Source organism: Pleurodeles waltl, chromosome 4_2 (assembly GCF_031143425.1).
Source record: "Pleurodeles waltl isolate 20211129_DDA chromosome 4_2, aPleWal1.hap1.20221129, whole genome shotgun sequence".
Classification (NCBI taxonomy): domain Eukaryota; kingdom Metazoa; phylum Chordata; class Amphibia; order Caudata; family Salamandridae; genus Pleurodeles; species Pleurodeles waltl.
In genome coordinates this window covers 196,773,216-196,798,243 of record NC_090443.1, presented here as the reverse complement: position 1 = coordinate 196,798,243, position 25,028 = coordinate 196,773,216, and the positions used below count along the sequence as shown (strand labels likewise).

At 46.5% G+C, this 25,028-nt stretch overlaps 1 protein-coding gene across 1 annotated transcript in view; it reads left to right on the top strand.

Moving 5' to 3' along the window:
* The window catches only part of LOC138292460 (myomegalin-like), a 469,734-nt gene extending 444,909 nt beyond the window's left edge, over nucleotides 1–24,825 (top strand). Inside the window, exons 5-6 of the mRNA XM_069231078.1 lie at nucleotides 2,524–2,683; nucleotides 24,664–24,825. Of these exons, the coding sequence (XP_069087179.1) occupies nucleotides 2,524–2,683; nucleotides 24,664–24,762 (259 nt within the window). The 3' untranslated portion in view covers nucleotides 24,763–24,825. The remainder of the gene's footprint in view (nucleotides 1–2,523; nucleotides 2,684–24,663) is intronic.
* Nucleotides 24,826–25,028: the final 203 nt, after the last annotated feature.

Genomic DNA, 25,028 nt, shown 5'->3' with positions numbered 1-25,028 from the left:
AACCGCTGACCGCCTCATCACAGTGCTCTTCATAGCCATCAGGCCGCTGACCATTTTTAGATGTTACAGTTCTGCAGGTGGTGTTCTTGCAGCGGATTTCTGTACAACGGGTTATGTATGGAACCCATTGCAGGTGCCACTGTATATTGTTCAATGGCAGTGGTTATGAAAAGTAACAAACACCCTATTTACTTTAGCCATATGTGTCCACCTGCATACCACTACACAACGCACATCAGGATCCTTTGCTATTCCACCACAACACACCATTTACAGGCAGGAAACACACAATGCCATACATTCTAAACACAACATAAACGCTATTGATACTACACTCATGTACACAGGACTACAACTACCAACACAATGACACACTCATCTACACGCTTGTACAAAAGCACAACAAAGACCACAACCGAACAACAACACTCACCTGAATATTCCACACAGCAACACAACACACAATCAAACATACACAACAAACATTAGACCCACATGCAAGTGGCACACATATAGACACAACCACATTACCCACAACAACTCCCTGTACCTCAACCAGCTAATCCACTCCCACCCTTCCCAAGTAAAAGCTTAGAGGTTCTGGATATTTGCCCAACAGATGCTCATTATTGAGGAGAAAACCCCTGGACTATAGGCAGGAGACACATGAAGGGCAACAGAGCCAGGAAAAGTTATACCATCCAAACATTTTTCACTGTCACATATGAGTTACACTGCCAAAACAATATACATGGAAAGATGAGTATATGTCTGATGACCTGATTCTAACTTTCACACATTGTGTATCATTGGAATGGAATTGTTGTTCGAGTGATATACATGTACTGATTCACATTCACAACTGGAAGCACAACATTTCACTGACAGGTCCCATTCCTAAGTACACACATGCACATAGTTTACAATTGTGATGTTCTTTTTATTTTAGTGCAAGCATTAGTTTGGTGATAAATTGATGACATACACAATTTTTATTTTGGTGTAAGTATTTATTTTATATACAGGTGTATCTCCAAATTATGTCTGACACAGATGTTTTACAGCCATATGCATGGCACAAGTTGTTTTTAAAAATGTTACTGTAACATGTAAATTACTGTACTGGTTCCGAGCTAATGTTAAGTGACCATACAAAGTAAACTAGTGATATGTAATGCTGACATTCGAGTCTGGTGACGGCGGGGTCATGTTTCCTACATGGTACAGTTGCAACGGCAGGTCTTGTTCAGTCAGGTCCAGTCGAAAACAGAAGTAGAAATAGGAAAAAAGGTAAGTGTTTACCTCATGTCCCTTCCAATCTGCCAGCTCAGGTTTGGAGTTAATACACCACAGTTGCCTCAGCAGGAAGGCGCATTGTAATTTGCTCGGCGGGAAAAGTGGCTACAGTACCGTCGCCTGCCACTATATCCAATTACGCCTTTGACCCAGGTGGAGATTTCTGGCAGAGTCGATGGGACTCGAGCCATCTCACCTGTGGGACTGCCAACATCAAAATAGAATGGGCGGATCGCCAAGGCCAGTGTGGTAAATTTGACAGAAAAGTGTTGGTGGGACCGATTCTGCCAAGACTGAAATCAGGTCCACAGTCCAGAAGTAATAGAACCAATAAGCTTTGATTTTGGTGCTGATAGTGTTAGAAATAAATGTGTGCAGAGTAACATGCAAAAAGATGCTAACAATTTAAGCAGGAGTGGTGTTTGGAGCTAGTTGGAGGAAGACTGCTCTGTCACTAAACATTGTGAACATGCAATAAATGTGACAGTTCTCATTTTGTTCAAAATGTTCAGACTCTTGGCCCCAAGTAGGCCGGAGCTTTTCCTCGAAAGTGTAATGAATTTATAGTTTATTAGACTTTTTTTGGTTGGTTTCTTTTCGTTGTTTTTGAAAGGGGAAGGTGCTAAAGTATTTAGTAATTGTTTTTTTTTCAATTTCTTTGAATCTAGAATGTATTAATAGGATGTACATGGTTATGTCTTGTATGTTTTTTGGTATCAGCGTTCTGCTTGCTGCAGGTATCGAGATCATGAGTACTTTTTGGATGGGGTTATACTGTTTACTGCATGTGGGTCTTTCTGTATGGAGGAAAACTACCTAAGGCCAAATGCTGGTTTGGTGTCTTTCCTTTCACGCTCAACACGACACTACAAGCAGCCACAATGTGATGGACACAATGTTTTTTATTCCGAAAAACATCCTTGCATGTCTTAGTAATGTGGCAAAAATGGCTTTTGGTAATGTTGATACCTGACCCGCCATTTTCGGTCAAATGTCACTGAATGTGCTCATAACATCATTTGCACAAGTATCAAACTCCACACCATTGCAGTGAAAAGAATGTACAATTTAAATCAAGACATTTGATCTCCATGAAGAGGAAATTAATTTAAACGTATGTCTATATAAGACAATGGAAGAGAAAAAGTCTCATTGAAGGCTGCACTGTGCTGAAATTGCAGGATTTATTTTCAATGTTATTTGACTATTGGTTCTTCTCGTGCGCAGAATGCTGCAGCAGCTTTCACAGGTGCTAGATTCCAAAGATGCCCAGATTCAGCAGTTGTCATCCGAGAAGCAAAATCAGCAGGACAAGCGCATTAAATGTCTGGAGGACATGGTGCAAGAACTGACTGCGTCACTGCAGCAAAAAGAAAATGAATTGAAGGTAGGGCATCAACGAATTTGACTCTGCTTTTTTACTTCAACGCTGATTACCTGGTGCCTGTAGTTTAATCACCACCATCTTCAATAACTGCAGCTGTTTAGGCCAAGTACAGCAATGGTTAATATTTCATTTTAAACCCAATTAATATGATGAATTAAAGAAATGACTTAGCTTGAACATATAATCACAATTTCATATTTATCTGGAAATGTAACAATATATTTTCCAGTGGTCATCTGTCAGTGATCAACTTTTTAGTAATACAGGGAAAGTCATATTTGATGAGATCCCAGGTGGTTGGATCATTGAAGACCTGTCAGCAATAGATTTATCAATAAGATTTCAGTGGCTTACTTGGTGTATCCGTTACAGCCCCTATTATCCCCAAACTGGCTCTGTTGGTTATGTTTTAAATATTTTAAAAATGATTCTTCCTGGATATCTTCATATACAATGTCATTCACATTCAGCTATTCACTGATGTCCTGGGAATTCAGGAACACACCGAATTAAAGGCTAAATTCACACAACATACTAAATGTACAAATCTACGAATATTGGAAATCATGCGGAATGCACACGTTTCTGGCTCTGCGGAGACCACAGTGTTCTCTAAATGCCACTTCTTTACTTGTAATATACAAAAAGTGATGGCTGGAATGCTTGAATTAATCTCAGCCACTGGTAATGTTTTGGGCTGCATTTGAGTCCATAATTATTTTGCACACTATACCCCCTCAGATAGGACCTAATAATTTATATTGGCTAACTTGTCGGTCATCATCATCATCATCATCATCATTCATTACTTTATTCGGTGCAAAAAGACCATAAAAGACATCAAATAAATTAAACATACAAATTTCTTAATCATAAAAATTCCTAAAAGACGTTATTAATACATTTCCGAATACCGTGAGCAGCATGTATGAAATTTAACACAGCCTGAATTATGTCCATATTTCCCAAATCATGTAAGTGGGAATAAGCAAGCTGGCTAGTTCTAATACTGTTAGACAGGAATAACGGACGTAAAAACCTTTTTCTTGGAACAGCGTATAAAGTGCAAAAAAGGATAAAATGTAGTGTACTTTGAGATGTCCTTCCATCGCAACAACAAGGAGGGAGGTTCTTAAACCAGGTTCCACATACTGGGAATGCTACCAAGTAGTGTAAAGTATTTAAACGTAGCCTTGTAAGTAAAAACCTTTGTCGCTCGTGATTAATAATGGTCAAATACAATTTTGGTTGGAGTTGTTGTGTCTCATGTCTCATCCATAGTCTCATTACACCAGAGGGTGGCTCCGTGGCCTGATTTTTCTGCCAGAATATATCTTTAACAAGACAGGACATCAAGAAGGTTAGAGTATCAGGTTTAAGAAAAAATTATCCTAATCCTAATGATAGGAGAGAGAGATAAACATATCTAAGCCAGGGTATATCCAAAGATCGTGACAAATGGAGACAGTCCTGTATCACCTTTCTACATAAAAACGCTTCTGGCTGGTCAAGATTTTTACCCACAATATTACAGGTTGAAGTTTTATATAGCTAGATATGTATCTCAAACCTACTACTTTATGACAGAACATTACTGATGTAGTTTGAGGGACTGCTAATAACCTTCTTAATTTTTTTTTTCTATAGTCTGAAGTCCTGTACATTCTGCATGCCCCCAAGCCCCAGCTCCAAATGTTGCAATAGAAAGACACTTAGAAGAGAAAACAGTCATCATTTCCTTAACAGGTTTATGTCGGAGTCTTTTCGCAAACCTAAAAACAGCTTCAATGGCTTTTTGGAATTGTATTGAACGTATATTAATTAAAAAATTCCAATTAAAATCTACATCAATGGGGACCCCCAGGTACGTAAAATGTGGATCCTTAAATATCTCATGCCCATCTAAAATGAATGTTTTTGTTTCTGCTAATTTGAGTCCGGTATTCATCACAAATGACTTAGTTCTATTAATTTTAAGACTGAGGTTCCCCATAAAAATTTTTAAAGCGTTTAATAAAGTCTGGAGGCCATTTGCTGTCCTTGAGATCAGTACTGCATCGTCCGCATACAAGAGTACAGGTATTGGAGAATTGTTGATGACTGGGGAATCCTTCCCTGATTCAGAATGAAATTTCTCTAACCCATTTATATACAAGAGAAAAAGAAAAGGGGCGAGGACACATCCCTGTCTGACCCCCTTTGATGACGGAAATTTCTCTGTCATACATCCCTCCCGGGAGTAGCGAACCCGCGCCTCTGTACAGGCGTGAAGTTTACTAAGTAATATAACTATATCTTTATCCACGCCCATACCCAGCATGATCCTCCACAATTTCTCCCTGTTAACTGTGTCAAAGGCACAGGACAGATCCATAAATGCTAGATGTATGCAACCCCTTTTGGCTTTGGTGTATTTCTGAACTATAAGAGTCAAGTTAAGAGTTTGTTCTACTGTGCCCACACCTGGGCGAAAGCCAAATTGTATTTCTGAAAGGGAGTGAGATTCAATTGCCCATTCTTCTAGCTTGTTTAGGATCACTCGACCTAAATTATTGACTGAGCTATCCAATAAAGAAATTGGGCGATAGCACAAGGGATCTGCCCTATCTCCCGTCTTAAAAATTGGGACGATGATTGCCTCTTTCCAAGAGTCTACTAGAGGGCCTACCACAGCCGATCTCAAAACATTAGTAAGCAGTGGTCCCCAGAAATCTGGAAGTGCTTTATATAAATCGGCAGGGATTCTGTCTGGGCCAGGGGCTTTTTCAGAGGGGCAATCTTGAATGGCTTGTTTAACATCATCCACACTTATAGTATTGCTAAAAGCAAAACTTAGCTGATCATTTCCTGCAAACTTCAGACAGTTTAACATTTCCGATTGAACATTTAACTCTATGTCGAAAGTTTTTTTTAAATAGTCCACCCAAGTCTTTCCTGGAATAACAGTGTCCATGGGCGTCTCATGCTTATCATTCAGCAACGAAGAGTTAAGCACACACCAAAATGCAGTTGTGTCTTTGATTTTACTTGCAACCATCAATTCCTCCCACGCAGATTCACTTAGTTCGACTTTCCTTTTGGTAAGTGCTTCTTTATAATTTTTCCTAGCAATCTTAATTGCTTGTCGATCTTTGGGAGATGCATTGATTGTTTTCTTTAGCTTGCTTAAGGATGTGGCACATGCATGGTTAAACCATCTTGAGCCATGGACTTTGTTAGCGTGAGAGGGCTGTAATTTCTCCGCCATATACTTTGTCAGAGAGGAAAATGCACGGACGATTTCATGGGGGGCCCTATCTTCGTCCAGGGATGTCATGACATCTGACCATCTGTTCAGGAATAAATCTTTAAAAAAGGTATTACTATTTATCTTTCCCCATTTAATTGTGAGTCCTTTTTTGGGATGAGAGCTTCATAGCAGGGTGTCGCTTCCCTCTTCTTGAATCGCTCGTCAGATCTAAATTAATCACGATAGATAGGGGGTTATGGTCACTAATACAAGTCGGGGTCACCCTAAATTGTCCTGCAAGAGAGGATAACTCTCTAGAATAAATAATATAGTCAATAGTAGTGTGAGTATCCCCCCTTACAAATGCTGGTATCCCTCTAATAACTGGTGTGGGGGGAAAAAGAGAATTAACTGTTATCAGAGAATTAAGGGCATTCCCATATGGGGAGTGTTTAAAATGTTGAATGGGATTATCATTTTCGTCCAAAAGTCCACAGCAATCCAAGAACTCTGGCTCACACAGATGGGCATTAAAATTACCAACCCAGACTATTCTTAGGTCCTTTTTGCTAAGAGTTGTTACCGTATGTATTAACATCTCCAAACTACTGACCACACTTATATCAGAATTATCAAAGGTGTTATTATAATAGTTGATCAGTAGTATATCAAATGGCTCTGCTAATTTCAAAGATAAAGCCAGAAAAAAAGGGGATGTACCCACAACACGTGCTTCCATCCCTCCTGCCTCTACAGATAGAAAGGTAGCCAAACCACCCTTAGCTCTACCTGCGGAGGCCTTAGTTGCAGGAACACTATGGCGGTCATTCTGACCCTGGCGGTCAAAGACCGCCAGGGCGGAGGACCGCGGGAGCACCGCCGACAGGCCGGCGGTGCTCCAATGGGGATTCCGACCGCGGCGGTAAAGCCGCGGTCGGACCGGCACCACTGGCGGGCTCCCGCCAGTGTACCGCCGCCCCATTGAATCCTCCACGGCGGCGCAGCTTGCTGCACCGCCGCGGGGATTCCGACCCCCCCTACCGCCATCCAGATCCCGGCGGTCCGACCGCCGGGATCCGGATGGCGGTAGGGGGGGTCGCGGGGCCCCTGGGGGCCCCTGCAGTGCCCATGCCACTGGCATGGGCATTGCAGGGGCACCCGTAAGAGGGCCCCTACATGTATTTCACTGTCTGCTGCGCAGACAGTGAAATACGCGACGGGTGCAACTGCACCCGTCGCACAGCTTCCACTCCGCCGGCTCGATTCCGAGCCGGCTTCATCGTGGAAGCCTCTTTCCCGCTGGGCTGGCGGGCGGTCTGAAGGCGACCGCCCGCCAGCCCAGCGGGAAAGTCAGAATTACCGCGGCGGTCTTTCGACCGCGGAACGGTAACCTGACGGCGGGACTTTGGCGGGCGGCCTCCGCCGCCCGCCAAGGTCAGAATGACCGCCTATATGTGGTATAGCCATTAATATGCGGGGACTCTATAAGCCAGGTCTCCTGGCAGCAGATAAAAAGATTTTCCGTCACTAATTTTATCCAGTCAGGGTTTCCAATTCTTGATTTTAAACCTGCAACATTCCAGGAAATAATCCCTAGGGCTGTCATACCCTGTGTGTCATATATGTGGGGGACTCCCTTAGACTGTGAGGGGGACTGTGGCAATATATTTGTACCAGGGGGCCTGGCAAAAAAGGCTTGATTACTAGTGGTCAATCTGACTGCTCTAGTGAAGTCAAAGGCTCATACCTGTTAGACAATGTCAAAACAGTCTCAAGGGAGCCAGAGAGACCAGGTTTGCTGAAATTCTGATTCCCAGGACGAATTGAATCAGGATAACATGGATTTGATGTCAGGGAGGTAAACTTAGTCAGACGTTGTACTCTTATAGGCCCTGCCGATGGTCTCATAGTCAAAAGATGATGATGCAGAGCATTGACAACCCAGGGACTCCTAACGTTTATTATAATGCAGTCCCTGGGTGATGCTTTAGGGGATGAGCCAACCCAAGGGACCCTTCTTACAGTTAAAATGTCCCTTTGAAAATCGACCCGCCCTCCCGAGTGTTTTCCTACCCAGTGAGTCACTCTATTTAACAGTGACACATGGGATTCGGGGTGAGTATTTTCTAGTATAGGGACATTTTCCAAAATTAAAATATAGGGGGCACATGCCAGCGGGATCCTCGGGCAGGCTACTTGAGTTCTTGTAATCTCATGTCCCACTAAGCCTTCCCGTTTGGTTGTACCCCACTGAGACTGTAAGTTTATAGAATCCTGGAGTACCTCTGAATTCAGAGGTTTTTGGGTTGGGTTTTGGGCAGGGGTCAATCTATAGTTTCGATGCTGTTGAATTGGCGGAGCTGGTAAGCATTCAGGGACGGAGTGATTGTTCTGAGATTCTGCCCTCGATGGTATAGGTTTTATGTTTATTATAAGTTCAACCTTCTGCTCAAGGATAGCCACTCTTTCCAGAACTGATGAACACAGCTTTTTTATGTCTCTAAGTTGATCTTCAATCTGAAATAAACTGGTTGTAATTGAATCCGAATTTTTACAGTCTTTTGGCTGTTTCCCTATATATATATTTTTTTTTTGAGTGTTAGGTAGACATTTCCTCTTGTTCTTCTTAGTTCCTGGAAGGGGCTCTCCAAGGTCATACCTGTCTGCTGGAGATCCAACTTGATATGTGGGGGTTACTGCAGTATGGGGGGGAATTACTTGCCTGCTTTTTTTTGGAGGTGGACTCTCTGGAGTTGTAGGAGTAATTAAATCAATTTCTGTTGCTACGCAAGGGTTACCTATCTTAGACTTGCTTAATAAAGATGTTACAGGCAAAGTCCTTCCTTCCCCCCTACCCTTTCCTGCTTTCTCAAGAGACGACTCTAGAGTGGCTTCTACTCTCCCTATCTCTGTCTCGATAGCGCCCATTACTGAAGTTAGGTAGCTTGTTATTAAACTAGGTGGGGGGACCTCCTGAGTGGGTTCCCTTCCCCCATTGTCTCCCTTACGTTTTCCCATTTAAACAAGCTAATCCTTTATCCAAGGGGGAGGGGCCGTATACTTCCTTAACAGGTGTGTTAGTCTTGGTGCCCCAGGCTAGGGAGAAGTAAAGCCAAGTTATACTCAGGGCCTGCTTGGCTCAAATTGTCCAGCCACAACCTTTGCCACACCACACCCCCTCAAGTTGTAGCACAGTAGGCCTTACTGTCGCCTTGCGCGTATTTCGTATATACTAATCAGCAGGGTACAGGGGACAAACAAATTAAAAAATAAATACATTTTAAATACCCAAATCACAGCTGGCGAGGGCTCCTCTTTGCCTTCCTTAAGTCAGCGGCTCGCCATAAAACAGGGCCTCCAGTAAAAAGAAGAAGAGGAAAAGAAAGGGGGGGGGCCCAGCCCAGTCTCTTCCTGGCGATGACAGGCGAAGGACGGGCCCGCCCTTGGCCGGGGCTTTGCCCGGGCACCGCCCGCGCGCGTCCCAAGTTTAAAGGGCTCTTGCCCTGCAGCACCAACCAGTAGCCAGCAACGCGCGCTTCCCGTGAAGCGGGAGCGCGTCCTCAAGTTTAAAGGGCTCCTGCCCCTGCAGCACCAACCAGCAGCCAGCAACGCGCGCTTCCTGCGAAGCAGGAGCGCGTCCTCAAGTTTAAAGGGCTCCTGCCCTGCAGCACCAACCAGCAGCCAGCAACGCGCGCTTCCCGCGAAGCGGGAGCGCGTCCTCAAGTTTAAAGGGCTCCTGCCCTGCAGCACCAACCAGCAGCCAGCAACGGTCATTATTAAAGGGGTCATTGCGAGTTTAGCAACGTCATGACCGCCATGTTGGCGGTCGTACCGCCAACAGGCTGGCGGAGAAGACCGCCAAATTAAGACTACAGCAGTATTCCCAACAGAATACAGCCAATCCACTGCCGGCACCGGAACCGGTGGCGAGGGCGACACACACCTGTAACCTCACACTGACTCGCACACTCCCACACAGCCACATACACACATGCACATACATAATACACACACTATGGCCATCACATACACATCAAAAACACACACCAATCCCCATATACACAGCACCGGCACAGTCACACACAACAACCCTATCAAATGACACCACAACCGCAACACCTCAGAAGCACCGTGAAGAATCCACAATACTCACTTCCACTTGACAAATCATACATACAACACAACTTTATTCAGCAAATATAAAATAGCCATAAAAGTACATAATAAATTGTTGTGCACAATCCCAATCAAAATCGCAATATCGGCTTCCATAAATAATGAAAACAATTAAAATACATACAACACAACACAATATATCAACACCAGAGAACGAACACACACAATCACACATCCATACAATGAGGCATATGTCATACCCCTCAAACACACATCACAACGGATCTGACATACCAATCACCACACACACTCACGCACACATTACAACCACACAAGGGCATACAACACTGCACACATATCAACACAATTACAACACACAATATCAACACAAATACATGTCCCCAAATCATACATGCCCATCACTTAATACATACCCTTCAATGCGGGACAAATGCAATGCACACACCCACACATGTATACCAAGCACAACTGATAGCACTACCACCACACACACAAAACTAAGTCACACACAAACAAAAGCAGCAAAGACCAAAACAGCCCTAAGAAATGAAAGGCAGGAAAAAGATGCAACCTTCAAACCCACAACGGGTTGGTCCAGATATGTTAATAAATAAATAAGTATATATACAGAACTATGTGCAAAAATTAAGGCCATAGGCTAGTCCAAACACATATGTGCAACATGCACACATTGCACTTCCAAGTGCCTCAACTTGACACCTGACTGCCATATAACCTCCACAGGTAGCGGCATCAAGGGGGCAGGCAGGCACTTCAGGGACTGGGGGTGCAGGAGGAGTTTGGGCTGAGGTTTGGGAGGGGGATCTTTGAGTTTGGGCTTGGGAGGGGGGCTTAGGTTGAGGCTTAGGGGAGGGCTCGGAACTCTTGGGAGGGGCTGACTTCTTGGTGTGGGGAGGGGAATGGGCACTTGCGGGCAGGAGGGGAGGTTTTGGAGGTGGAAGGGCTGGACATGGGAGGGACCCAGAGCGTTTGGGAGTCACACGGGATGAGAGAGGAGTAGGGAAAAGGCACAACTCAGGAAACATTTTTTAGACTGGAGGGAGAGGGAGTGGTTGTAAAAGGTGTTTTGGTGGATGTCTTGGGTGCATGTTTGTGCTTTTGGGTGCTGGGTGTCTGTTGGGTGGGTGACTGTGGGTGTTTATTTGTTTTGGGAGGAGGGAGGGTGGAGGTGCTGGGAGATGCCATGGTGGATGGGTGACTGTCTATTGGGGTGGTGACTGCAGGCATAATCAATCAATCAATCAATCATAACATTTGTAAAGCGCACTATGTACCCGTCAGGGTTTCGAGGCGCTGGGGGGGTGAGCTGTTAGCGGTCGAAGAGCCAGGTCTTGAGGAGTCTCCTGAAGACGAGGAGGTCCTGGGTCTGGCGCAGTGAGGTGGGGAGAGAGTTCCAGGTCTTGGCGGCGAGGAAGGAGAAGGATCTGCCGCCGGCGGTCTTGCGCTGGATCCTGGGGACGATGGCGAGGGCGAGATTGGCAGAGCGGAGTTGACGAGTGGGGGCGTAAAAGTTGAGTCTGGAGTTGAGGTAGGTAGGTCCGGTGTTGTGTAGAGCCTTGTGAGCATGGGTGAGGAGTTCAAAGGTGATCCTCTTGTCCACGGGGAGCCAGTGGAGGTCCTTCAGGTGAGGGGAGATGTGACATCGGCGGGGTATGTCAAGGATCAGGCGGGCGGATGCATTTTGGATACGCTGGAGTCGTTTGATGTCTTTTGTTGAGATGCCTGTGTAGAGTGCGTTGCCGTAGTCAAGTCTGCTGCTGACGAGGGCTTGGGTCACCGTCTTTCTGGTTCCTGTTGGGATCCACTTGAAAATTCTGCGGAGCATTCGAAGGGTGTTGAAGCAGGAAGAGGAGACGGCGCTGACCTGTTTGGACATGGTGAGGGCTGAGTCCAGGATGAAGCCGAGGTTTCTTGCGTGGCTGGCTGGGGTGGGTGGGGGTCCGAAATCGGAGGGCCACCAGGAGTCGTTCCAGGCCGAAGGGGTGCGCCCGAGGATGAGGACTTCCGTCTTGTCGGAGTTGAGCTTCAGGCGGCTGTCGTTCCTCCACTCGGCGATGGCTTTTAGTCCCTCGTGGAGGTTGGTTTTGGCGGTGAGTGGGTCTTTGGTCAGGGAGAGGACGAGCTGGGTGTCGTCGGCGTAGGAGATGATGCTGAGGTGATGTTGGCGGGCCAGTTTAGCGAGGGGGGCCATGTAGACGTTGAACAACGTAGGGCTGAGGGAGGAGCCTTAGGGGATGCCGCAGATGAGGTTGGTGGCTTTGGAGCGGAATGGGGAGAGACGGACTCTCTGGGTTCTGTCGGAGAGGAAGGATGAGATCCAGTTGAGGGCTTTATCCTGGATGCCGGCTTCATGGAGGCGGGTCAGTAGGGTGCGGTGGCAGACTGTGTCAAAAGCGGCTGATAGGTCGAGGAGGATGAGGGCCGAGGTTTCGCCGTTGTCCATTTGGGTTCTGATGTCATCTGTGGCGGCGAGGAGAGCAGTCTCGGTGCTGTGGTTTCGTCTGAAACCGGATTGAGAGGGGTCTAGGATGGAGTTGTCTTCGAGGAAGTGGGCGAGCTGTGCGTTGACGATCTTCTCGATGACTTTTGCTGGAAAAGGGAGGAGAGAGATCGGTCGGAAGTTTTTGAGGTCGTTGGGGTCAGCCTTGGGTTTCTTGAGGAGGGGTTGGATTTCTGCGTGTTTCCAGCTGTCTGGGAAGGTGGCGGAGTCGAAGGAGAGGTTGATGATCTCGCGGAGTTTGGGGGCGATGATGGCGTTGGCTTTGTTGAACACGTGATGAGGGCATGGGTCCGTGGGGGAGCCTGAGTGGATGGTGTTCATGGTTGTTATTGTTTCGGTGTCGTCCACGTGGGACCAGGCGGTGAGGCGGCAGGCATCTGTGGAGATGTCAGGGGTGGGGTCTGGCGGCGGAGTGGCGTTGAAGCTGTCGTGGATGGTTGTGATTTTCTGGTGGAAGAAGGTGGAGAGGTCGTCGCAGAGTTTCTGGGAGGGCGGGATGTCGTTGGAGTTGGCGTTGGGGTTTGAGAGTTCCTTCACGATGCCGAAGAGTTCTTTGCAGTCGTGGGCGTTGTTGTTGATGCGTTCAGTGAAGTGGGCGCGCTTGGCGACTCGGATCCGTTGGTGGTGTTCACGGTTGGCGTTTTTGAGGGAGGCGAGGTTGTCAGGTGTGCGCTCTAAGATCCACTTCTTCTTGAGCTTCTGGCAGAGGCTTTTGGAGGCGGTCAGATCGTCTGTGAACCAGGCTGGTTTTTTCTTTCCTTGGTTGGCGGTGGGTTTCTTGAGTGGGGCTAAGGTGTTGGCACAGTCGAGGATCCATTGATGGAGGTTGATGGCGGCAGTGCTTGGGTCGGTTGAGCCGGGTGGAGGGTCTTTGGCGAGGGTGCTGGTTAGTTGGTCTTGGGTGATTTTTCCCCAGCGGCGGTGAGGAGGTCGAGGGATGCAGTGGTGTTCGGTGATTTTCGTATAAGAGAAGTGGACGCAGTGATGGTCGGTCCAGTGGAGTTCGGAGGTGTGGCTGAAAGAGATGTGGTTGCTTGAGGTGAAGAGGGGGTCAAGAGTGTGTCCGGCGATGTGGGTGTGAGTGTTGACCAGTTGACGGAGTCCGAGGTTGAGGAGGTTGGAGGTCAGTGATGCGGTGTTGACATCGTTGTTATTTTCCAGATGGTAGTTTAGATATCCCAGGAGGATGTAGTCTGGGGAAGCGAGGGCGTGGGTGCTCGCGAGGTCGGCGACGGTGTCGCTGAAGGGGGCTCTTGGTCCTGGAGGGCGGTATATGAGGGTTCCTCTGAGGGTCGTGTTGGGGTCCGTGTGGATCTGGAAGTGGAGGTGTTCGGCTGTCTTGAGGGTGTCGTCCGTGTGGGTGTGGATTTTGAGGGTAGATTTGTGGGCGATGGCTATTCCGCCGCCGATTCCGTTGGTTCGATCTCTTCTGGTGATTTTGTATCCCTCCGGTATGGCGATTGCGATGTCCGGGGCCGAGGAGTCGTTCCACCAGGTTTCGGTCAGGAAGGCCACGTCAGTGGATAGTGGATAGTGGCATAGTGGATGTGCTGCATGTAGGCGTGTCTCTGGTTGTGGTGTCTGCAGATGTGGTGACTGGGGTGGATGTCTGAGGGTCTGCTATTGTGCAGACTGTGGGTAGGATAGAAGTTGTGGCTGGATCGGTGAATGTTGGTGTGGTGTTTGCAGGTGTGTCCGGTGTTGTGTCTGTGATGTTTGTGTGCATGCCAGTGGTGGGTCTTGTGGTGCTTGTGCTTGTCAGCAGTACCCTTGGATGTTGAGGTGGATGCATGCTTGTCTGTCTGTGTGCTTTGCCTCTGTTGGAGAAGAGGGGTTTGGGATTGGGAAGAGGAAGGTGGAGGGGCAATGGAAGACAAAGGGTGACTCGCTGCTGTCAGTGTGGAGGCCAGAGTCTGAAAGGATCTCTGTAGTCCAGCCAGTGCACCGTGAATGCTCTCCAGGAACGCAATGCTCTGCTGGACTTGAGTTGCCAGTCCCTGGAAGGCATTCACGATGGTTGACTGACCCCTACTGAGATCAACCTCAGGAGGTCAATAGCCACCTCACTGAGGGCAGCAGGGCTGGCAGAGGAGACTGCTGCGAAAGAGTCGCCCACCCTCCTGGGTGAGCCGGCATGGACAACTGGGTGGGGAGCTACAGGGAGGGCGGTGGTAGTAAGGGGGGTTGTGGATAAAGATGATGATGGAGTGGTCCCAGATGGGTCCGGCACAGTTAGGAAGTGTCCACTGGAGGAGGATTCTGAGGATGATGATCCGGTCTCCCCAGCAGTACTCTCCTTGCCCTCCGGGCCACTGGGTCCCTAGCTGTTGGTGGTATCAGCACCCTGGATCCTATGGTCAGCAGCATCCCCACTCACCTGTGCCCCATCTCCTTCGCCTGCCGATGCTGATGCACACAAATAGAGAGAGAGGGAGGGAGAGAAGGAGAAGGAGAGGGAGAGAAAGGTATACATCTCCTGGCTACGCAATACCATATAGAAACCACATATCCTACATTATGTCACAACATGTTACTTCGATCCAACCCTTTATGTGATCTCTATCACCAACATCATAATCCATATAAGGTAGCACAACTGGGGCATTCCATCAAATCACCTGTAAAGCTATGTCAGCATGCTCATCATTCCCTGGCTTAAGCTGAAAATCTGTCCTAATCCTGGTCATAACTCTCCATACTCCTATCACCTTTAGGAAAACCAGTTGACTGAAAACACCACATTATTCCTGTTCTGATTCAAAACCTGACCAGTCCATGTCCAAAAGTAATGTCCCATGCAAGTAAAGACAGCTCTATTCACAGACCACACAGCACCTGCCAGTCCAATCACATGCCTAGCTGAACCCTCTGTACGTATATGCCATAATGGATACAATCTCTGATGAAGCTACAACAAATAGCAGTCCCATACAGGTGCCATCTGATGTTTAGAATCTATGTTGGGAGAACAGCCATGTCACTACATGTACCAAATCCCAGAGGAATATCTGCAGTCACTATACACAGATACACCACATCACATCACATCACATCATACATGCATGTACAGCAACAGTGGCCTACATAGCACACGTGAGAAATCCACTGACAACCACACCATTCCTGACATGTGATTACCTGTACCTAATTCCAGACAACACACATATCCCACTGAAAAGACATGTTCATATGATGTACACATGGACCTACACTACTGCAATTGCACTGACAACATATCCCATAACAACAACACCTGAATGAGAAATAGTAGTACAGCTAAACCATTACATCTTGAATTATGAGGTGACCAATACCAATACCAATTCCTGTCCAAACTGCCCACATCAGCTAGGCTAAGGGTAGCAATGATTGTCCCACTCTATAAGATTTGCCCCCTAGTAACCACTGAGACATGATGTAGGCAGCTAATACCATATGTTGCACTTTTATTGGTAGGGCATTGGCACATATAGCATGGACTTTGCATATTGTCAAAGAGTTGGACAGCCTAGGCACTTACCTCCTCTATAACAAAGTAATTGGGATAAAAGTGATTTGCCCACATGTCAATGACATGGGAATGCATGGTAAGGGCAAATAGACAAAATCTGACACCCATAGTTGGATGTCCTTCCATTACAACCTTCACATACCCCATGAATATGAATATGAATGGATAATGGGGATACATCAACAAACCCATATGTACAGTCCTATACTGGCCATATCTGTTGATCTACACAGATGGGAGTGGTCTGACACCTTAGAGCTACATATTCACATATTCTGATGTATGGACATGGAAATACTCCATGGGTAGGATGATACAGCTGCTTACATCAAGATATATGGCTGAGTGGAGTCACACATGCGGCAATTTCAATTGTGCATCTCCACATGCAGTCATAGGTATACCTTGACACAGGTGATCTCAACGTACACATGCCCAACCCTAATGCCAGATCTTCACCCATTAGTCAGGCAATGTGAGTACTATGTATTCCCACTAGGCTACATATATGCAACACCTACCACATTGTCACAGCTGCTAAAGTGTGACAGCAAACACCATTCTACCAGAGCCAAGTACATGCTACAGTCAGTACTTACCCCCTTGTGGCTGTTATGCTGCCCTCAAATGCCCATCAACCCCAGGGTAGGCCAAAACGCAGGCCATTAGGGGAGTCAGGGTCTGATAGGCACCCCTCCATCGTTGGGAGGACATCCCCAGCTGGGCCTCAGCGGTCCTCCGGGCGAAGCGTCTCAGTTCCTCCCACCACTTGCGACAATGGGTGCTCCGCTGGCTGTGGACCCCCAGGGTGAGCACTTGCTTGGCGATGGCACGCCAAATCTTCTTCTGATGGGTGTTGATCTGCATGGATGACACAGACAAAAGGAGAAAGTCGTGTACACATGCACCATATCAATAGGAGTGGTCAGTATACATCAGTCACAGCAAGTAGGCACACCGATCCATCCTCTCATCTCACACGCCTTCACATTATGCCATCTGCATGCATCTACAACCTCACAAGTTCACATGCACATAGCAACATCACACACAACCCCTATCACACATGGCTAGGGCATTGAACTCACCTGCTCCTCTGGTTCCCCATATAGGTGTTCATACAGGGGTAGGACCTCCTCTACTAGCTTCTCAAGCTCTTTCAGGTTGAAGGCAGGGGCCCTATCACCTGCATGACGTGGCATGATGGCTCCCAGAGGCAGTACACATCAGCTCATGTCGTGGAGGTCTTGCTAGCAACAGTGTCAGGAGTCAAGTGAGCAATGCTGCCGAAATGGGCGGTTGTGGCTGCCACGTACAGGACCGTTGGCCCCAGTCTGCCAAAGGCAGCAATGTTAACCAATGACAAGTTGCACAGTGGTTGCAATCGTCTACCGACATGACGACTTCCGCCGGAGGTCTTAGGTCACTTCCACATGTTCACTACAGTAGGTCAGGCACTTGCCATTTTGGGCACATGTAATCGATGGAAGTCTTTAATTATCTGTGTCAGTCACTTATTCCCCCAAAATTCTGTGTATCCGTATGTAGTGCCATCATGGTTGTGCAACATATTGTGCCAAATTTAACACAATGACCTGTTGAGGGAGGGCGTATATATGGTGAGAACTATGTAAAGCTACCCTGAGGTACATAGGCCATGGGTAGATATTAGTGGAATCCAACACATATGTGTGATTAGTGCAGGGCAGCTAAGTCTTACACACTTGTACAATAACATTAGTCCCATTTACATGTTAGCCAGTGTGCAGCGAGGAGAGTGAGACAATCACCAGTGTACCAGCCACTAGAAGACCTGGAAACCATGGAGGAAAGGCATGTCATCCAGACATATCATATGAATTGTCATACCATCATGGATCTTTGTACACAGATGGAGCCAGATCTGATGCCGGCCATTCGCAATCCCTATGGCATACCTCCTATCGTTCAAGTCTTGTCAGTGCTACAATTCCTGACCACAAGGGTCCTTTCAGAATACTGTCACTTTAACAGGAGGGATGTCTCCTGCCTAATGTTCATTATAATTTTACAAAAAGGCCCAGCCCAAAGGAAGTTTTTTTTGTGTGAAAAACCCTCACCCATCAGGGTTACCACTTGCTGGCATGCTTCATAATTGGGTTTCCTCCTGTTCTGCTGCAGAATGAGGCGTGCTACTACCAACGGAGTACGTGGGAGCACTATTATACTGTCATCAATGTGAATACTAAGAGGGATAGGAGTGGTGGGGTCTTAGGTGGGTTAAACATACCTGCCTCTGGATGGTATTACTAATTTAATATGTCTCACAGGGGTGGTATGGTTAAAAAAGGGGTGTTGGAGGAGGGGTATATTATGTACCTTACTTCCTAAATGGTCTACATGTTTCAGAGTCTACCCCTAGGCTCCTTTTCAGGACCAAGGTGGGCTCCCTAGTGTCACTCCTTGATTTACTACCACTAGTGAAAGCACTATCATCAAGTGCTCTGTGGTATGATGTGGTGGTACATACAACTTAAGTAAAGTAATACCCATTGGTAACAATGTCCTTCTGGAAAACCTGTGGAAAACGAAAGAATAAAGGTTGCTACTTGTATTACTTATGGGTGTGGAGCTCTTACAACAATCACCCTGCTCGTGGGAAAAGGCACTTGTGAATCACATAAAATAGACAAATACAAGACATACTACATTTAGAAAACATATCAACACACTTCAACATGTAAGGCACCTCTAAGGAACACACGTGGTGCATGCATGACCTACTTTTTACTGTCTATGCTTTTGCATCATAGATCTTCCGAGAGGGTGTGTGTGCTTGTAGTCACACACTTAAAATATATGCAGCATAATTAGACTCGCAGAATGGCTGCTACAGCTGCGCGTGGTCAAAAGTGTTAAGCGCACTTACTTCGTCAAAGTGACACTCCCGCTTTCTGTCTAATGCTCACCTCCCCGGGGTCTGAAAAACCACGGTCCCCGTGGGGATCCGGTATGAATGCTTAATGCCGCTCTCACGTCCCAGCTGGTGGACACGCACGTTACTAGACCGCTGACCATCCAAAATGGTGGTCGTCGGTGTGCTGAAGAGGGGCTGCGAGGGCCCTTTTCTTAGGTGTCCCTCAGAAATGCCTGATATTTTGTGGGCATCTGAAAACAGAGGAAAAAAAGAAGAATTCAAAAAAGTGACAGGTGGCTGTACTATCTCAGGGGAATAAGAACAATAGGACTCCCTGTAATGGTATTGTAAAACGTGCAAGTGACAGGTGGCTCTACAATCTCAGGGGAGTAAGAATAATAGGACTCCCTGTAATGGACTTGTAGATGGTGTAAGGAGGGATGGTTATACGCGTAACTAGCCTTGCCAAAGGGAAAGGTGACCTGCTAAATGTTATAGGGTCACTCTCGTCAGGTTAAACCCGATGTTAGTGTTGCATTAACTGGCCCCAGGGGATATTTTCATTTAGGCCACATTGGTGTGTGCATAATTTAAAGACCCAATGTTGTTCTCTTTCGAGTAGGAAGGATTCGCTCTTAACCTCCTTGTGATGTTCAAGGATAACCCATCCGTAATCCTCCACTGTGTGTGCACTGTTAATGTAATGAGAGGACGTTTTTGTGGTGGCGCGGCCACATCTCAAATTACTATGATGTTTACTGATGCAAGTTCTTACTTTGCGGTTGGTCATTCCTATTTAATGTAAATTGCATGGGCACGTAATCATATAGACTGCTTGCTGTGTGTTGAAGTTGGTGAAATCCTTGATTTCCCGTGTAGTACTGCAGTTAAAAACGACCCTTTAGGTCTCGTATGTCAAATGGAACATGCTGCAGTTCCCACATGGATAGTGTCCTGTGGCTGGTGTAAGAGATTGGTAGTATCCAATTTTCTCTTGAACAGGCGTGGGCGGGTAAGTGCTAGCATGTCTTTTATACTTTTGCCACGTTGGTGGGAAAAAATTGGTTTGGGAAAGTTCAAACAGCCAATATTCAAAATGCGCCAATGTTTGTTTATAATTTTGTTCACTTGATTAGAAGCTACATTGAATGTTGTGATACAAATCGGTCTTTCTTCTTTCCCCTTTTAGGGAGGAGTGTCCAAGAGCGCCTCTGTTATTGTTACATGCTCGTTTCATGGCTCGATTGATGATTTTGGGGGGGTATTTCCTTGCCTCCATTTCGATGCAAGGTTCTGGGCTTGTTGTTTGTAGTCAGATACCTTGGAACAATTGCTCCTTAGTCTGAGGAATTGTCCAAACAGGAGGTTCTCCCTCAAATGACGGGGGTGGGCACTGTCAAAGTAACAAACAGTTCTTTTCTGTTGGTTTTTCACAGGTGGTGGTTTTTAGGGCTCCATTGGTTGCTATGATGTTAAAGTCCAGAAAAGTCAACTGTTCCTTGCTCTTTGTCAGAGTGAATCTCAAGAACTATTTATTGAGCCACTCTAAAAAAGGTCCCACTTATGTTCTTCCCCTTTCCAGATGACCAAAATGTCATCAATGTATCTTTTCCAAAGTGCAATATTTTCTCTATATGGGTTAGTGGTTTTTAGAATTGTCTCTTTATCAAGATGGTAAATGTAGAGACCGGCTAGACTAGGAGTAAAGGTGCTTCCCATGCTTGTTCCATGTTTTTGAAGGTACAGGTTGCCTTCAAACTCAAAAATGTTATTGGTTAAAGCCCAGAAGCAGCATTCCATAACCACGTTACGTGGTGTGTGGTATTCCCAATTTATATAAAAAATGACTTCCTCTATTATACGTAAAGTGTCAGAGTGAGGGAGACTGGTGTACAGGCTTTCCACGTCTAAACGTAACAGTGTTTCATTGGTAGGGTTGAAATGTCTATCTTTCAAAAGACACGGTACATCTTCGTGTCTTTAAGGTATGTGTCTGTGTTTTGGACTATGGGTCTAAGAAAGGCATCAGCAAAGTGGGACAAGGGTTCCAAAACTGAACTAATTCCATATACAATAGGTCTACCAGGAGGTGCTTCCAGGTTTTTGTGAATCTTGGGAATGGTATCAAAGGAGTCACTGGAATTTTAATAATTAGGAAATCACCCTCCTTCTGGGAAATCCAGTCATGGCTAGTGCTTGCCCCACCATACTGGAGATCCTAGTCTTCAGGAATTCAGTGTTAGCTCACTCAAACTTACCACTAGACTGTGTGGTTGCTTGGGTCCGCTTGGTTGTCCCGACTCTGTGTGCTCTCCATTGTCATGCTCCGAATCAACATTCTCCCCTCTTCTGGGTCGGGTGCTCATCGGACCTGAGATTGTTTCTTTATTTTTGCCCTTCGGGCGTCCTTGGACTGTTCCTAAAAAAAATAAAAGACGGTATTGTGAATAATGGTCTCCCTGGGGATCCCAATGATCAAAAGGTGGAGGATATATCTGAGGTGGTAAGGGACCTTGTGTAAAAGGGCCCTGTGTAAAGAGGGATGGGTACATGGGATACATAGTCCACCCTCTCCCAGATCTGAAACCTGCCCTCCTGTTTCTTCTATTGTTCCCTCTACCCGGGTACTGTGCCCTCATATTTCTTCCTGAAGAGATAAAGGCCCAAATTATGTCATTGTTGGTAAAAAAATGGCTACCGCTGCGGTGACGGCCGCCAGAAGACCGTCACCACGACTACCATCTTTCCGCCATACTATGATCACTGCCGGACTTCCACCACAAGAAGGGTGGAAAAATGGCAGTGATCATAGTGGCAGATGGTAGTAAGATGGCGCTGCTACCACCAGCACCCCCACGCCAGTAGAACGCCGCCAGCTGTATCATGACCTGTGATATGGCCTGGTGGTGGTCTGCTGGCAGTAGCAGCGCCCTTTCCCGTTCCCTGCCAGAAGACCACCTAGAAGAAGGTAAGTTGGGCTTCTGAAAGGGGAGGAGGGAGGAGGGTGATGTGTGTGTGGGGTTGTGTGCATGTATGTGTGTGTGGAGTTGTGTGCATGAATGTGTCTGTGTGTGTGTAGTGTTGTTTGCGTGGGTATATGCATGTGTGTGAATGCATGTAAGAATGGTAATGTTAGTGCGTGTCTGCATGTCAGTGTGTACGAATCTGTGCGAGCATGACTTGATGTATGCATGTATGAATGCGTGTATGCCAGTGTGAGTGAGTGGGTGTATGCGTGGTGTGTGCGTGTAGGGATCGGAAGGGGGGACTGTGGATGGAGGAGGGGGTGGGGGCGTCTGGGGAGTGTTGGGGGGTTGGGTGAGCTGCCTACCAGTGACAGGGAAGGAATTCCCTGTCACCAGTAGGGCCTACCGCCATGGTTTTCGTGGCATTGCTAACACCAAGAAAACCATGGTGGTATTCTGGCTCAAAATGCCGCCGGAGGTACTGTGGCGGCTGGCGGGCTGGAGACTGACATCTCCGGCCCAGCGGCTGCTACCACCATGGCGGTCTGAGTGGAGAAGTGGCAGGTTGGCTGCAGCCAACCCGCCATTCTCATAATGTGGCGGTATGTACCGCCAGCCTGTTGGCGGTACTGCCGCCACATTACCACTCACCCCTGGGGTCATAATGACCCCCCATAGACTTCTCTAATGTAGAGGTATGCCTTCTCATGGGAAAATTTGCTAACATCTTTTGTGAGTTTGTGATACTTGGTCTGATGTAGATACACCTCATATTCATTGAGGGATTGATTTCTTCAAACCGTTTTTTAAGGGCCCTTGTGGATATTCATGCTTTGAGACGGATCTCTATGGTAAGGATCTCCCTCTTAAGCTCCTCCGCAAGTTGTGTGGCCATTTGTATCATTAAAACAAGCCAATTGCGAGTGCAATGCCACGATATGAGTGACCAATCTTTCTTGAAAATCTTATCATGTTGGAAAATGAAGGGTTCATTTCTTACAATTAGGCCCTGTGGGGTTGCATTCAGTCTCAGGTACTTCGTCCTCATGATCACATGGATCATGGTTTTCACTAGATTCCTTTTTAGGGTGTTAAGTTCACCCCCATCCTTACTGTCCCCCACATTCCCGGATGGGTTCAGTCTGGTGTTGAAGGATGTACTGTAAGCACCTGGACAGCTACATCAGGTTTCCACAACAAGCGGATTTGGCCCATGTGAAGGCAGACTTTTATGAGATGGGACACATTCCCTATGTGGTGGGAGCCATTGATGGCACCCATCAATTGCCATATCCCTCTCAGTGCCAATGAACAGGTGTATAGGAACAGGAAGAACTACCACTCAATCAACGTACAGGTGGTGTGTCTGGCAGACCAGTACATCTCACAAGTCTCAGCCAAGTTTCCTGGATCTATGCATGATTCCTACATTATGTGGAACACATCTGATGGCATGACTACAAACAGAGGGCCTGACTGCTTGGTAAGTCCCTTACAATGAGGCCCACGGGAGGACAAGACATGTAATTGAGCAAACATTCAGGCTCCTGAAGGCAAGATTGAGGTGCCTGGACCAATCGGGAGGAGCCCTCTTCTACTCGCCCCACAAGGTATGCCAAATAATAGTTACCTGCTGCATGTTCCACAATCTAGCCCTGAGATGTCAGATACCATTGATAGCAGATGAGGGAGAGGCAGCTGAACCAGTGGCTGGAAATGCTGATATGGCAAGTGATGAAGAGCCAGAGGAAGAAGGAGCAGGTGACTCTAGGGCAGATCTCATCAATCAGTACATCCACTGACATACAGGTATATGAAGTGGACCTTTTGAAGTGTTAAATGTGCACAACTTGAAGTAGATGGCTGCCATTACACCTTATGACTTGATTCATCAGTGGTGGTGTAATGAGCTCCAATGGCTATGTGTGAGTTGTGGATGCAGACTGTTAGATGGTAATGTGTACAGTACAAAAATGGTCTGCTCTATCATGTATTGTTACAACTGATCCTAACATACACTCTGTAATGGACTACTCAGTATTGAGGTATGTGTCTTGTATTCTCCTATCCTCTTTTCCTTCCACTCACTGAGATTGCTATTTCATGTTTGGCTCTGCAACCTTTGGCTTGATGTATTCGTTGTCAGTAGCCAATGGTAATTGCTGACAGACATGAAAGGTGTACATGACAGATAGCTGATAAAATGGATACAGTTACAGTGGTATGTTACCTTGTTTGTACTACCTTCATACAAGTGGGGTTGTGGCTGCTGAGTCCTTTTCTCTTACCAGTGGGGTTGGGAATGTGGAATGGTATATTATGTGTCAGATGAAGTTTGTGGCCCATGTGTGATGAATGGATCATGGTCTCTGGCTACACAATGGTACTTTGTGATGACCATGGGATGTGTTTGTAGTCGTAAATGTACAGTGACAAAGGTGAGCAACAATCCTACAGGTATGGGGCATATGTTAGTGTATGGTTAAAGTAAAAGTACTGGGTCCATCAGTGATGTTCTATGTCTGTTCCATGGAATATGTGATCATGTAGCTACGGTATGGGTATGTGAATAGCCTGTATCTGGTGATATATAGGTCCAATAAAGGTGCCCCTGCTTTGTAGGTGGTTTACCATGGGCATGACTTCTATTACCTGTATTTGTGCATTGTATTCCACCATGCCTTCCATCCCGATAGTACTCTGTCATTCTCTATTTGCAGATTGGAATACCGACCGGTGTTGCCCTGAATTGCAACCTCTCTGACATCTGGCCTGTGACATTTCTGTTATGTGTCTCCTGCCGAGGGAGCCCCGTCTGATGACCATTACACTGGCTGTTTGATGCAGGGGGGCATGACCACAGTTGGCAAGCATGGCAATTGTTGATATATAATAAAAGACACATATACAGTAGCTGTGTTCAATTGTGATTTATTGTGCATATCAGAATATTAAAGGTCAAAATAAAAGTGCTTAAATGAATATTAAGGTGATGAGTGAGGTCATGGTAGATGGAGTCATCAGAGTAGCTGCTACACCAGTTGGTTACACAGGTCCAGTGTCCTTGTATTATGGGAAAATGGAG